The 13,419-nt window shown below is 36.6% G+C and overlaps 1 protein-coding gene across 1 annotated transcript in view; it reads right to left on the bottom strand.

The window, feature by feature from the left end:
• Positions 1-13,419, bottom strand: part of CPS1 (carbamoyl-phosphate synthase 1) — a 348,188-nt gene that overhangs the window by 36,184 nt on the left and 298,585 nt on the right. The window contains exons 32-37 of the mRNA XM_079924871.1: positions 12,292-12,433; positions 10,886-10,951; positions 10,373-10,436; positions 8,501-8,682; positions 1,925-2,119; positions 1,437-1,504 (exon numbers count right to left, since the gene is read on the bottom strand). Of these exons, the coding sequence (XP_079780997.1) occupies positions 1,437-1,504; positions 1,925-2,119; positions 8,501-8,682; positions 10,373-10,436; positions 10,886-10,951; positions 12,292-12,433 (717 nt within the window). The remainder of the gene's footprint in view (positions 1-1,436; positions 1,505-1,924; positions 2,120-8,500; positions 8,683-10,372; positions 10,437-10,885; positions 10,952-12,291; positions 12,434-13,419) is intronic.

Here is a 13,419-nt window from a genome sequence, read left to right as displayed (position 1 = left end):
ACATGTGATAATGCCCAAAGAGAACCATGGTAGCTCTTAGCAGTGGCACATCCCCAAGGTCCAGCCTTTCTGATTTACTGTTTTAACTCTCTTCTGGTTCCAGGTAACACTTATACTGTAACAGGATTCATCCCAGGATCTAGCTTTCTAAACTTGTGTCTTCAGAGTTCATTACCCATAGCTGATCTTAACCCACAACTATGCTGTCAAAGCAGGTCATTCTACTATCTCAGCTGGGTTACTAAAGTATCAACTTTTTAGTAACATTTGCAAATGTACAGTATCTGACTGAAATGTATTCAGCTGTGTCCTTTCAAATTCTTGAGAAAGAATACTATCTGAAATCAATTTACTCTGAATTTTGGCATTTTCAGAGTGGGATGGGAGGGGAGGAAAGAAGGAAGACTAAGCAGAAGGGAAGAAATGAGGAAGAAAAATATCACTTTCCACTTCCTTTTAAAAGTAACTTTTTCTTTACCTTTTCTACTATATTGCAAATTTTATGCTTGAAGAGCTTTCAATTTCTTCATCTATTTAAGACATGAAGGCTAAGGTCCTAAAGACGCTAATAATTCACAGTATAGGGAACTAAAAGAAAGATACGGATCGCAATGATGTGAGGGAGCACAGTAGTCAGAGTGACCCCCCCCTTAAGTGCCTGTGTTGTTTAAATTAACGTACATTAACACCTCAGAGAAGCAGTAGTATTGGACTGTGGTTTACACAGAATGTCACTTAAAGAAAAAGGAAAGTTTCCCACCTCACTTGAAATTTTTCATTATTTTAAAGGATCCCATCTCACATTCCATTTACACTTTCAAATTGTGCACAACAAATTACGTTTCTCTTATTATCCCCTGTTCAGTGAAGTAGCTCTTTATATGTGGTAACATCTGAAGAGAGTGACAATTGACGACTTCTCCTTTGATGACAGAACTTAGTTTCAAAGTTTATTATAAAAGACACTGTCCATGAACTCCAACATTGTAATTCATTTATTTAAAAAATCTAATCTCAAAAAAAAAAAAAATTCAAACCATAGGCACCATCGGAAGGTGCTGACAACAGTCAAAGATAAGCTGTCATTTCTGGGTATCAGAGAACAGATGCTGGTGAGAGACATACCAAGTTTGTTTTGTTTTGTTTTTTTAAATTGTCCTCTTCTCTAATGTAAAGCTATCCTCCTCCATTTGGCAAGGAGATGCCCTAAGCCATGCTCCTAAGATGTAGGATTGGAGACACTGTGTTGTCACTCCCTGAAGGAAAAGCATTAGGCTGAAGAACTGTGCACAGGTCTTCACTCTGGCTGTGTTGGTATGGGGATTGTCGATGGATTTACAAATTACTACACATCAAAGCCTAGTGCTGTTAGCATACAGAATGCAGTTCTGTGTCTCCTGACTTTTAAATAATAGTTTTAGAAAACAATATATTACCTCAAAACATAGGAAGGTCTCAACAAGCAGGGGTAGCCCACTGACTTCGCAAATTCCAATGCCTCATTCTAATTAATAGAAACAACAACAACAAAATGCATGAATAGTTTAAAATATTCAATAAAAATGCAGAATGGTATCGTTAGAACAAGTGGTAACCCAACTCCTTTTATTCTTTCTCCCAAAAGACACCACTAAAATGTAAACTGGACACCAAAATACATAAAACTTCTAGTTTCTAATTCTAAATATCAAGTCTAGTTCAAAAATAGTTCGAACTTCTTTTCATTGTTGGAATCAGTGAGAATACTCCTATCAGTTTATAACCAGCATTTAACTGCAATCATGGAAATTCAGCAACTTTAAAGTAAATTCACTGAGCATAGTGCATTCTCTCTGCCCTGCAGTTAGCATCTGCGGTAGTTAACATTTAGGTTATGACTCTTCAAAATGGAACATCAAAAACAGACTCGTGTTTCTCTCCTTACCAAAGTGTTAACAGCTTTCCATGGTGCCTGAGACACCTTCAGCTCATCCAAGACAGCTGAGAAGATGGAGCGATCCTCAGCCCTGTCGATCTGCAGAGGGCTCGTGCCCATGATCTTGACACCGTTCTTGTACAGGGGGACTGCCAGGTTGTTTGGAATCTGGCCCCCGACTGATATGATACAGCCACCACATGCCTGAAAAATATGTCCTCGACATCAGCCACTGGATAATGAACAACTGTGTTAATACTGCCTCTGTTGCCCTCCTGAGAATGCTGAAGGAACACGACTGTGATATTTTCATTATTCCCATCAATGAATATATTGTTATGCCACAAAGAGGTAAACAGATTTAGTCCTGACTTTCCAGGCACTTACCTGCTAAAGTCTTTGTAAGACTCCCATACAACTAACTACACATGATAACCATGTAAGACTCCCATAAAACTCCACGTGATTACCGTGCACGACTTCCATACAGCTGCATGTAAATGTGTGACATTTGCATGTGTGGCAATTAAAAGAAAATTAAGTCAATGAACATTTCCATCCTGTACTTTACATTATAATCAACTAATTCTTGAACTACTGTTGTAATTTCTTAAACGGATACAGATCTCTCCTTTTAACATTCCCCTCTGCTGTTCCTCTCCACCCCAGCACTTCACATTCAGATTAATCATTCAAAAGACTGCTTCACCAAGTTACTCCTATACTCGGAGTTCTCCAAAGGTTTCCTTTGCCTAAAGGATATAGTGTTAACTCATTACCACTGGGGCCATCAAGACTTTCCAATCTTATCTATGATCACTGCTGTCAGCCCCAGGAAAACTACCTACCCACTGTCCCCACCTTCATGCATTCCCACCAGCAAGCTTTCTCACCTCCACGTAATCTTTCCCTGCCTGTTTCCTTTCTCCCTTCTCCTTTCCCTTATCAATTTTCTAACCATCCCTAAAGTCCAGTCTAAATCCTACCTCTCATTGTGACATCTTGCCTCCTTTACTGCTGCTTGGTACCTGTCTACAGTACCCAGAACTCATTTTAATTCCTATTTCCTTACTATTTGCCTTACAAGCAGTCCCTGAATCGTTAAACTTAATCTCCTATGAGCAGTCAAAACTTCAAGATTTTTTTCTTAAAAGCCCACCAAATCTCAAATGTTCTTGAGACTAGTGCTATAGAGGTGAGGGTGAGCCAAAGAGGGATGGTGGGGAATTGGGTTTGGACTTAAGTCCCTCCTCTTCTTGGTTCCCTCCGTGAAACTCTCCCTGAGGTTCAATCTTCTTGTCTGTAAAATTAGGATAATACCTGCCTACTTCATAAGGTTCCTATGTATGTAGATCAAATAAGATAATAAACATTAAAGGTGTTACTACATTATAAGACATTATTATTTATATTAGAAAATATTACAATATCTGATAGGCCATTGATCTGGGCGTAATTTGTGTTTGCTTTAATGACCTACTAATGAATGTTGCTGAAGGAATACCTATGTGCCAAATGTATTTTGTCATTATTTGAAGTTATTCTGAAATATTTTTTAAAGGGATGAAGCTCATTTCTCTCTGATAAGAGAAATTACATACTGCCTAAGCAAACACCCTGCAATTGAGTGCTTAAATTCATTGTAAACATTATGGAAAATAACAGTCCACATTTCTGCATATTTATAAGTACACTTAAACTGCTTTTATCATCATTTTTTATGTTCAATATCCATTTTTTGCAAAACCTTTAATAAATATTATTCTCTTAACTATAGTATTTTTATTTGCTTATTATTTTTAGTTTATTAGCAGCATTAATATTTTAGAAGCCTAGAAACGAATTCCTCAATTAAATATATAGAAAAGTCTCTTATGTGAAAGACTTCAAAATAAATTCTAAAATTAAGGGAGAAGTAGCCAGTTAGCAAATATCAGAGTCAATTGGACTAAATAGGTACTTACAGTTGAATAAAAAGGCTCTAAGTAATAAATATATCAATATTTTCAAAAATAACTCTATGGAATTGATTTTTATCAATAAAGCAACACATTTAAAAACAATAATAATATGCACTGCTACTATTTACTAAGTACATTACTGTATACCCTAGACGATGTTTTGACTTTCATGGTCATGGTATCACTTTGAGGCAGTTATTACTATCCCCATTTTGCAGTTAAATAAACTGAGGCTTGGTGAAGGTGAAATGACTTGCCCATTTTTCTCATCTAGCAAATACAGACTTACTTGAACTCAATTCTACGTATTGTAAAGCAGTTATGCTTACCTAATATACCAAATCTTTGAATCTGAAGCTAACCCTGTTTTTCTGGTTGGTTTCAAAGGTAGTGAATGTTAGAAGTTAGTAGAAGAGCAATTTCTAAAACACTCTTTTTGGAAAGTGGTAGATAGAAAAACATTCACTGCAAAACCCTATTCTCGTCTTTGACCTCCAGAAATAAAGACCATCATTTGGAAGACAAATCATATCCATAGGAATGTTTTAGAGTAATGGTGTGATGGTTTGTGCAGGTTTTGCCTGTACAGCAAAGAGAATTCAGTAGAAGAGAACATTTATGGGATGAAGTTAATAGATGAGAGTTTTGTGGAAGAATTTTATCTTAAATTGGCCCCAACTCCAAGCACAGAACTTGTAGGGACTTAGGGAAGAGAATCTGGTATCCCACACAGATAAATTATTATCATACATATTGATACAATCACACAAATAGTTTCAAGTAACTTTCTGAAATAAAATATTCTAAAATTCAGATTTGTTTCCCGGATTTCCAAATACTTTAGGCCTAAAGTAATTCCATTAGTGTCCCAAAGTTCTACCGATGTTACCTAGATTTGTTTGTAGTATTTTTACCCAGCTTAGTTTCTTAGTTTTTTAAACCTGGTATCACAAAGCTAAGGTATCACTGCACAAAAACATTTCTGAAATAATCTTTAACCTGAAATTTATTTTTAGCAGTGAGGAATGAAAAGAAAATTCTTCAAATTTATTTGAGAACATCTCAATTTCCCTTAGACACTAATCTCTTTGGTCAGTCCTTATTTTTATAAACAAATTAAACGCTGTATTATTGACAGAATACAATGTAAGAAAACTTGTCTTACTAACAGAAATAGCATTTACTTCATCAAAAAATAGCCTTGATTTTTGTAATTTCATGTATTATCTCTAATGTACAAGCCTCCACTATTTATATTCTGTCAGTGAGGTTGATCATGCACTATTTTTTAGTAATTTGCATTTTAGTAAAACATTTTTAACATTTCAGACAGAATCTTAAGCTTATACTTAATTACAATTAAACCAAATGCTAGGAGTGAACCGCAATCCTGGTTTAGAGTGATGCATTACCTGATGGGTTTTGCCTGTCACTAATTAATGTCTGTCACTCTTTCATTCACTTAACTCAAGTTGTAGTAGAGGTACCATTGTCTACATATACATATGGTATTAGGTGTTAAAAATAGGAGAATTATATCATTAAGCAGAGTACATATCTATGGGGTATGATCCAGTAAATTATACATCATAAAAGCAAGAAAAATTGTATAATCAGGACTCAAATCAGACAGGGACATCATAAGGTGTTAAATATGTTGCCTGGTATTTTTGTTTGTTTGTTTTGAATACTTGAATTGTATTTAATTTATTTTTTTATACAGCAGGTTCTTATTAGTCATCCATTTTATACGCATCAGTGTATACAAGTCAATCCCAATCACCCAATTCATCACACCCCCACCCCCAACCCCCGCAGCTTTCCCCCCTTGGTGTCCACACGTTTGTTCTCTACATCTGTGTCTCAACTTCTGCCCTGCAAACTGGTTCATCTGAACCATTTTTCTAGGTTTCACATATATGCGTTAATATATGATATTTGTTTTTCTCTTTCTGACTTACTTCACTCTGTATGACAGTCTCTAGATCCATCCACGTCTCTACAAATGACCCAATTTCATTCCTTTTTATGGCTGAGTAATATTCCATTGTGTATATGTACCACACTCACACACCAAAACATAAAAGATAAAAATGCAAATCTCTTCTCAGGGAGCAGAACTTATGAGCACAGTCATAAGGAATTAATGACTTCAGTTTAAAGGGTTGCTCTTTATAAAGTTAAAAAAAAAATGTCTGCAGCCAAAGGGATATATCGCTATAACATTTTCTCTTAAAAAAAAAAAAAGAACAAGTGGGAAGGAGATTTTGGCATTTCTAGTATCTCCTCTCACTCAACTTCTGATCAAGACCTCCCTCCAAAGCAGCCTGCTTTACTCACAGGCCACGTCACTTTTCTGACTTCCCCTTAATGGTTTCTTTAGAGGTGCTTCTTTGATTCCATGGAAACAGGCTTGCTCCTGAACTAGACCAAGAGACCTGGACCAAGGGACCTATCATATTTTCTATCATCCCACGTAGCTATGTATGCTTGGGAAAGCCTATTGCCCTTCTAAGTGACTCAAATGTGTGCTTTTAAATAAGTTTAGACGTGCTTCCAATTTTACGCAAATTTACAGCTGAATGCCTCAGTGCCTTCAGAATCTCTAGGGGCATCCGAGGTCGAAAGGGCAGCCTTCCGAAGGTTGAGGCACACCCGGTATGAGGGACAATGCTTGTAAAGCCTGCTGTGAGGAGACACACAACAAGGGAACACATACACAAATATATGTACATATGTGTATGATATGTGCATATGATATATAACATTTCTTGTGGGGTAGTTTAAAGGATACATCAATGGCATATTGTTCTTATGTTCTTCAACATAACATTTACAATTACCTTATTATATATAGTAGCACTATAAAAACCAATTAGCTTCAAATAGGGCCAATTTATTTATTTCTATCATACTGAATTCAGTTATAGTAAAAGGACCTCATTATCATCCATATGTAACTGCATCCAAAGGCAGTTGTAGAAGTTTTTCATCTTTCCTTAAACCATTTCATGGGGAAATAATTAATTATGTGTAAAATGCCTGCTGCTATTGCTTGTAATGCTTGTTAACATTTTTAAAACAATTATGTAACTTTTCACATATTGCATCATGGATTCCAGTTTTATTTTAATGTCTTAAATGTAGGGACCTGGTTTTATAGCTCTCTATCCTGCTGAACCTGATTTTTAAAAGGTATTCAAGAAATATTTGCAGAATGTACTTGTTTTGATCCCCACTTATGTGTCTAAAATGAATTAAAAAATCATTAGAAAAATCAGGTGAGAGAGAGAACTAAAAATTGTGTATATTCTACCTAATGGTTCAGTTTCATTATATTACAATATTAGTAGGCCAGGCCTAAATATTGATAGAAAAACATGATGATACATCAATTTTAAATTTGTCTATATTTTTCTTCATAATAATAAAATCATTACATTGTTCTAGCACAATACTTTATACTTGACAATGTGATCTCAACTACAAATCTCATGTTGCCTTCACAATACCTGCATGTAGAACATTTAAACACTCATATGATTCATAAACAAAAAAAAAGATGAAGCCCAGAGAATTTATATAACTGGCCAAAAAAAATGAATTTTCAAGTCAACAATTTAAGTCTTGCAGCTCCAAGTTAGAATATTTTTTTCCTTAAGTGACCATATTTTGTACATAGGGATAATTCTCTGTAGTAGGAAATGAATTACAATAACATCAAAAGGCACAACTATTGGACATCACTCTAAAATTTTCAAGTAGGTTTTTTGTATTTTGCAGTACGCAGGCCTCTCACTGTTTTGGCCTCTCCCGTTGTGGAGCACAGGCTCCGGACGCGCAGGCTCAGCGGCCACGGCTCACGGGCCCAGCCGCTCCGTGGCATGTGGGATCTTCCCGGACCGGGGCATGAACCTGCGTCCCCTGCATCGGCAGGCGGACTCTCAACCACTGTGCCACCAGGGAAGCCCCAAATACGTATTTTTTAAATTGTAAGCTAACTTGTTCTACAGACTTACAGTGACCTGGGATCATATAAATCCACAGTGAAGATACACTCAATAATATTGGAGTGGAGATAGAAGAGCTACTTAAGAGCAAGCTATAAAGGCACCAAAATCATTCAGAATGAACTCACTGATTTTAAATTGAAGACTACTGGCTTCATCTGATAGCATAAAGAATTAACCAGTCCTCTGTGAACGACTGACTGTCTCCTCTGAGAACTGGTCATCATTAAACTGCAACAGCACGTGAACTAGAGAGACTCGGCTGCATATCATATGTCTACATGACCAATTACATCATTTTGCAGAATATTTATTGGGGCTGTCTTGTGCTAATTAATATGTATCGGGCACATGTTACCAAGAAGAATTTTCAGGAGAGCTAGAATGCTTAGAAAGAAGAAGTGAATTTTATATGAAAAATAATTACTCTGTGCCAGGGCCTCAAGAATCTAAGGCTAGGTGATTCTCTTTAGAGTTTCACTACGAAATTAGACAATGGAAGACACCGGCAGCTCTTTCTCCTAAGGGGAATTGTAATGTAAATCTACATACATGAATACACATATATAAAGTATGCACTGCATATATTTTTCTCTCTTTTTTTTTTTTTTTACCTCCTGATGGTAGATGTCTAGGATTCTCTCCAAAGACAACTCTTCAAAGTACAGTTTGTCACACTCATCAAAGTCCGTGCTCACGGTCTCGGGGTTACAGTTCACCACCACTGTCTTCTTGCCAAGTTGACGCAGAGTGCGGATACTGGAGACAGCACACCAATCAAATTCCACGCTGCTGCCTGCAGAGACCATGAGATTAGGGAAAGGGGGGAAGAGAAGCCTGAAGTTACCACACAAAGAGAAGCAGAAATATATTGCCAATCAGTCCAGGCTAAGGGAGCTAATGCCCTTTCAATTCAATTTTTAAAACTCCAAAATATAAAGGTGAGATCTATTATGCACACTATATTATTAGTAGTAAAAACAGGGACTAATTAAACTACTACACGTTGGCTTGTTTTGTATGCTAAATTCTGCAAGAGGTAATCTCCATATTCAAAGCATTCAGAATCTGAAAGTTAATGGGAGATAACTGTAATAATAATTTTAAAAACCTCATTTACTGAAAAGAAACTCAAAGTGAACATATTGACCTCAGTACACAAAAGTAGTTACGTTCGAGATCAAAATACTTGAGTTCTTATTTCAGTCCTTCCACTTACCCTGTTGTCTGAGGGCCAAACCCAATGATCCCTGAGGTGCCTTGCAGCTCTGACATATCTTGATTGATTGGAAAGCCCTGGTCTTTCCAAGCATATCCTTTTAAGCTTGGCAAGGCCACCCCATGCAGAGTGAGCGGCCTTCTAGGAAGTAATTTGAAGTATAATAATGGCCTAAATGCCTCAAAATAGCACCTCTACTGGGATGCCATAGAACTGAAAGTTCTGGGATTTGTACTAATCCTTTGCATTAGGACTTTGTCTCCTAAAAATCCTTATGGGAATAATAAGTTGTCCAAATATAGTAGCATGTTAAATCTCACTATCAATTAAGTATGCACTTGATTATCAGCTCAGCTCATCTTTCCTAGGCCCTAAAGTAATGTAGAATTGTTGCATAAAGGTTTCGAGAAGAGAAGGGTAGATCCTGGTGAAGGCGTCCAGACCATGTAGCCATAAGATAACTGAAGTGGCAAAGGTATAAATACTTTTGACCTACTTTAAGATCTGGCCAAAACTTGGCAAACTACCATATCCTAGAGCACTTAGTTAATTGTAAAAACTATAATAAACTATGCTTAAAGTAACAAAACAAGACCACATACACTTAAATCATATATTTCATCATTTCCATATTAGAACACCTTGCAGAGACAAAATGTTAGATATACTTATTAAGAAACATCATTGTCTATTTAAATATGTACTTTGTAACTGTAATAGATCTTGATTCATTATTAAATATTCAGTTTTAAGTGACTGGGAGAAATATAACAATTTCTCGTGAGAATGTTTTAATTAAATTATGTAATACTCTTCCTGTGCCCCAAAGAGAAGAGCTCTTTGCATCTAATGTCAACACAAGTCATATGTTAGGTCAGACAATGGGTCTACAAATATAATTACTGGCTGATGTATAAAGTTCTTGAGCAACTATAGATCTTTGTGAAAAACTATGCGGGAAGAGAAAAAGTCAAAGTGTAATTCATTCCCCAACCCCAGTAAGAGGCTCAATTTAGTTCATGAGGATGAAAATGATAAAGGGATGACATGATAAAATGAAAGAAGATGGAATCTGTGGTTGAGACTCACATTTGAGTCCTACTTCTACCACTTAATAGATGTATAAGTTGGGCTACATGTCTCTGAACCTCTGTTTCCTAATTTGTAAAATTTTTATTATGACAGCATTTGGTTTACATAGTTCTTAGAATGGAATTAACATGGATGAAACTGAAAAAGCCTTTGTAAATATAAGTTATCACTTTACCAATGTGATATGGACCACAGCCCAGTACCATCATTCCATGTTCATCAAAATTGATATCATGCTCCTGAGGGGAAAAAAAAGTTAAGATGTGGAAATTATTACATTATTCTTCCCTCTATTTAAACTGTGTCCTGTCTTTGAGTGTGTCTTTCCCGTTCTTCCTCTTGCTGATAAGCATCCTCTATTAGTCTTTGGGAACTCATAAGTATAAAGTGTTATACAAGCCCTACTTATTCACTAAAAATTATTCAATATTTTTAATTAGATAGTCATGAGAAAACAGCATAATTGTATGATCATGTAACCACTGTCTTTATCTCTTCACTTGTTTGATTTCATCATCTTAGGGCAGTTCTTAAAAGATTGGGTACAGAAACATATCATCACATTCAACTCACATGATGTCACTGTTTATTACTAGATAACCAAAGACACACAAAACGTATATTCCCCCATGTGGACCATTTACTAAATCTAGAGCTTTCTGCATTATAGAAGTTTGGCAGTTCCTACCTGACCATTGTAGGTAACATAGAGGTAGTTTGTTACTGATGGGTATTCTGCAGCCAGTGTATCAATCTGCAAGATAAAATAAATAAATACTTACATACATAGGGATTTTTACTCCCCTTATTATAATTATTTTTCAAGGATGCTGTGGATTTTTTTTCTGTTCTGCATTCATATTCCTTTAACGTCCATTACTATCAAATATAAAGACAAGAAAAAGGTATGTACAATCCAATTGCTTTCTAATGCTAAAAGTGAGAGGGGAGAAAAAAATAATGACACAATTTAGCTATCACTTGGGCAATGAATGACAATACGCATTCCAGAGCAACCGATCATTACATAGTACATCTCAGGAACACAACAAGGTGGTCATATAGTCAACTGGTTATCAGGAAAACTTACCCAACCAGCTGTCTAAAGCAACTGCAAATAAAACCTAAAATCAAAGCAAAATGACCTATATATAAGGATGTCTTTGGTTTGCAAATTAATGCGTAGGATTTAAGTTACCTATGGCACTGAGCAATGGGATGACATAAATACCACAAAGCATGAGGAAGAAGGGAAGGGGACAAGATCTCATTGAACATATTTGGAAAGAGTGAATCAATTCAGCTCTCAAGGGCCAGGAGCTCAGCTTAGTGAGCAAGAATTTGGCGCTGACAGGGCAAACTAATGTAAGGCAAGTGAGAAGGAAGAAAGATAATAATTGCTGAGTAGAAAATATTCGGCCTCAAGCCTGAGACCTAAGGTTATGTGTGTGCCCCCTGAGCACATGGGGAAAAGCCAATGATTTTAAAGGACAAAAATCAGCTGGTGGTACTTTAAGCCAAAGCATCTCTTCTACTAAAGACCCAAAAAAAATCACAACAGTACACCTATGAAAATTCTTGTGTGATTGTCATGAATACTAGATGAGCTCATTATGCCCAACCCTAACACAATGAATACTAAATGAACCATAATGATGGGACACTTAAAATAAAGTATTACCCTGTAAAAAGTCAGTGCCAAAAGAGATGACTATTCTTTTCAAGAGGGTCAGTCACTACACTAGGGCATTTCAAGTCCTTCTATTATGCTAAGGATTTCTCTTACTACAGATATATTTGCACGTGGGTCAAAAAGTAGAGGAGAGGTCATTTTGATTTTTTTTTTTTTCATTTAGGCCAAGAAAATCATGTACTCACTCTTCCCTTTATATCCCAGTGTCCCTTCCTCCTTTCCCCTTTAAAGCATAAATCAATCCTGTGCTGAATAAAATAAGTGCCGTCATGAGCATCAATTGAAAAAGTAAAATCACTTTCGAATTCCACCCCTTTTTATTGAAAATGGCTCTATGAATTGGTGCCTACATTTCACCCAAGAAATCCTGGGAAGAAAGAAAAACTCCTTTTCTCCTTTACCTGTTTAACCCAAGGATGAATGTTTTTCTTTAACCTCAGCTCCCTTGTCTGCGCCTCAGTCAGCCCGAGGCATTTTGAAATCTGCTTGTCTGAGAACCCAATCTCCTTTGCCTTTTTCAGGGTTTCTTCTGTAACGGACTCACTAGAATTTAATGAAAAAGAGGATTCAAGTTTAGACCAAACACAATAAGAAGAAGTGAACTATTCACTTTCAAAATCACCAAAGGCTCCTTATTTTCCAACTTCAACATACTTAGGTCTCCTGCCTTTTAAAAATACATGAATAACCAACTAAATGGTCTAGCCTCTAGGAAGTCTACTATTTGCAATACTGACTTTCTCAAACATGTGGTTTCCCACTTTCACACCCTATGCACCCTCTTCTCTTCTTAATTCCTGAAAAGTGACTTCTGTACCAAGTGTCCTAATGAATTTGCTCTTTCAAAAATAATCAGAACCTCTTAAATCCAGGAGTCTTTCTTAATTTTCATTTTCTCAGTTTTTCAGTATATGTCCCTTTTGATGTTCCATTCTTTAAAAAGATATTTTTCTCTGGCAATAAGTTGCTTCTCACCCTACTTTATTACAACAATAATTTACTGGTTTTTTTCTCCAAGGCTCTATCCTCTGTTACCTGCTTACATCCGGCTACTTTCTCTCCCTTCCTAAATTTAGTCACTGTCATTGGCTCATAATGACTAGTTATCCTACATAACTAGTTGATGATTCCCAGATCCTTAGCCCCTTCTCCAGTGTCTGACCTGTGTTCCAGGTCTTTATGGGCTTTGAGAATTTCTTCATCTGCACATCCCAACATGGCATCAGACTGGGTACCCTCTCCATAAACTGTCTCTATTTACTCATGTTGCATATCTGTCTGTGTTGAGAAGATAGTTCTGTGATTTTATGATTATTTCCCACTGAAGCCAGATTTGTCTCCTCACTTTCCCCATGCTCATTTCCACAGTGTAGACACCACTCACGTTATTTCTCTCACCTGTAATGCCTTTGACATTCCTGTCACCCACCCATCTTCTCTCCAGCTCCCAGCTTCATAGGTCAGCTAAAGCCAGGGCTCATCCTCAAAGCCTTCTTAGTCTGCCCTAACTCACACACATCTTTCTGGGT

This window comes from Stenella coeruleoalba (genome assembly GCF_951394435.1).
Source record: "Stenella coeruleoalba genome assembly, chromosome: 6".
Classification (NCBI taxonomy): domain Eukaryota; kingdom Metazoa; phylum Chordata; class Mammalia; order Artiodactyla; family Delphinidae; genus Stenella; species Stenella coeruleoalba.
This window is presented reverse-complemented; position numbering and strand designations above follow the sequence as displayed.